The 1,272-nt window shown below is 58.3% G+C and overlaps 1 protein-coding gene across 4 annotated transcripts in view; it reads right to left on the reverse strand.

Annotated features, from left to right (window-relative positions):
• Nucleotides 1-521: 521 nt before the first annotated feature.
• The window catches only part of MPST (mercaptopyruvate sulfurtransferase), an 8,104-nt gene continuing 7,353 nt past the window's right edge, over nucleotides 522-1,272 (reverse strand). For all 4 annotated transcript variants that reach the window (XM_012638056.1, XM_012638055.1, XM_012638058.1 and 1 more), the window contains exon 3: nucleotides 522-1,098. In XM_012638056.1, the coding sequence (XP_012493510.1) occupies nucleotides 800-1,098 (299 nt within the window). In that variant the 3' untranslated portion in view covers nucleotides 522-799. The remainder of the gene's footprint in view (nucleotides 1,099-1,272) is intronic.

Consider the following 1,272-nt stretch of genomic DNA (forward strand, 5'->3'; position numbering starts at 1 on the left):
GGGAAGCGGGGAAGATGTTCTCCATGAGCAGAAAGGATCAAGCTCTGTGAGCAGCTCTGTTCTCCGTGAGCAGAAAGGATCAGGCAGTTTTCAGAGACCAGCCTCCAAGTGTGAACTACCGGAGTTTAGAACCAGACTCTTCTCCAATTCAGCCAGACTCAGCCCTTCCCCAGAACATCCTGGCTGGGCTGGGACAGCCTCCTATTAAGCTCTGGTCTCAACTCTTTCTTGAAATGAGAGGTACTATTTACCTGGGGTAGGGGTGCTTTAGTGGGATCCCAGACATATCACAGCAAAATTCACCTTAAATAGCGCAAAAGCCAGAAGGGAGTCACCCTCAGGATTCCGGGGTGGAGGACCATTTGCCTGCGGCCATTCCAGGGCTCTGGGACTTCAGCACTGTTCAAAAGGCAGAGACACGGTCCCCAACCCTTGGGCTCCCTGGAGCAGCCTGGGCTGGGCATGCCGGAACCCCTAGCTCCTTAGGAACACTGAGGCAGCCCCACAGCTGCAAGGATTTGGCACTTGGTGGTTTTATTTCCTCAACAGTAAAAGGGAAGGGAGGCAGGGCCTCAGCTCAGCATCGTGTGGGACAGCTCGGAGCTCTGGCCTCCCTCCCCCAGCGCCTGCCAGCCGCCTCTTCTCCGGGCTCCACTGGCAGCCCACAAGTCAGTGGAATTCCTGGCCTCTAGGATGTCACCCCAAATGCCACTTGAGTTGGCTAAAGCAGAGTCGGAACGACCAGGCTATGTGTTGCTGGTGGCCGGGCATCGCCGAACTTGCCTACGTCAGCCCAGCCTCAGTGGGTCTTCCCCCGGCCCTCGGAAATGACGTCCTCGGGCTGGGCGCGCATGTACCACTCCACCCAGGAGCCGTCATAGATGGGTATGTCGGGCTTGCCACAGAGGTAGGCCCCCAGGGCCACATGGCAGGCCGTGACGCCGGAGCCACATGTGGCCACCAGCGGCTGGGACAGGTCCACTTTCTTCTCCTGGAACAGACGATGGATCTCCTCAGGGCTCTTCTCCAGGCCCTCCGCAGTCAGGAAGTCCGTGAAGGGGATGTTCACAGTGCCGGGGATGTGGCCGGGTTCGATGCCTGCAGCAGGGGCAGGAAGGAGGGGACACGTAGAAGGATGGTGTGAATGGCACCCCACGTTTGCGGTGCCCGCGGTGCTAAACCCTCCATGTGCACCATCTCGTTTGGTTCTCACACCATGAAACTCAGCCACTGTTCAGAGGCATTCCCATTTTACAGACGGTGATGCTGAGG

This window comes from Propithecus coquereli, unplaced genomic scaffold (assembly GCF_000956105.1).
Source record: "Propithecus coquereli isolate 6110/MARCELLA unplaced genomic scaffold, Pcoq_1.0 Scaffold126, whole genome shotgun sequence".
Taxonomy (NCBI): Eukaryota; Metazoa; Chordata; class Mammalia; order Primates; family Indriidae; genus Propithecus; species Propithecus coquereli.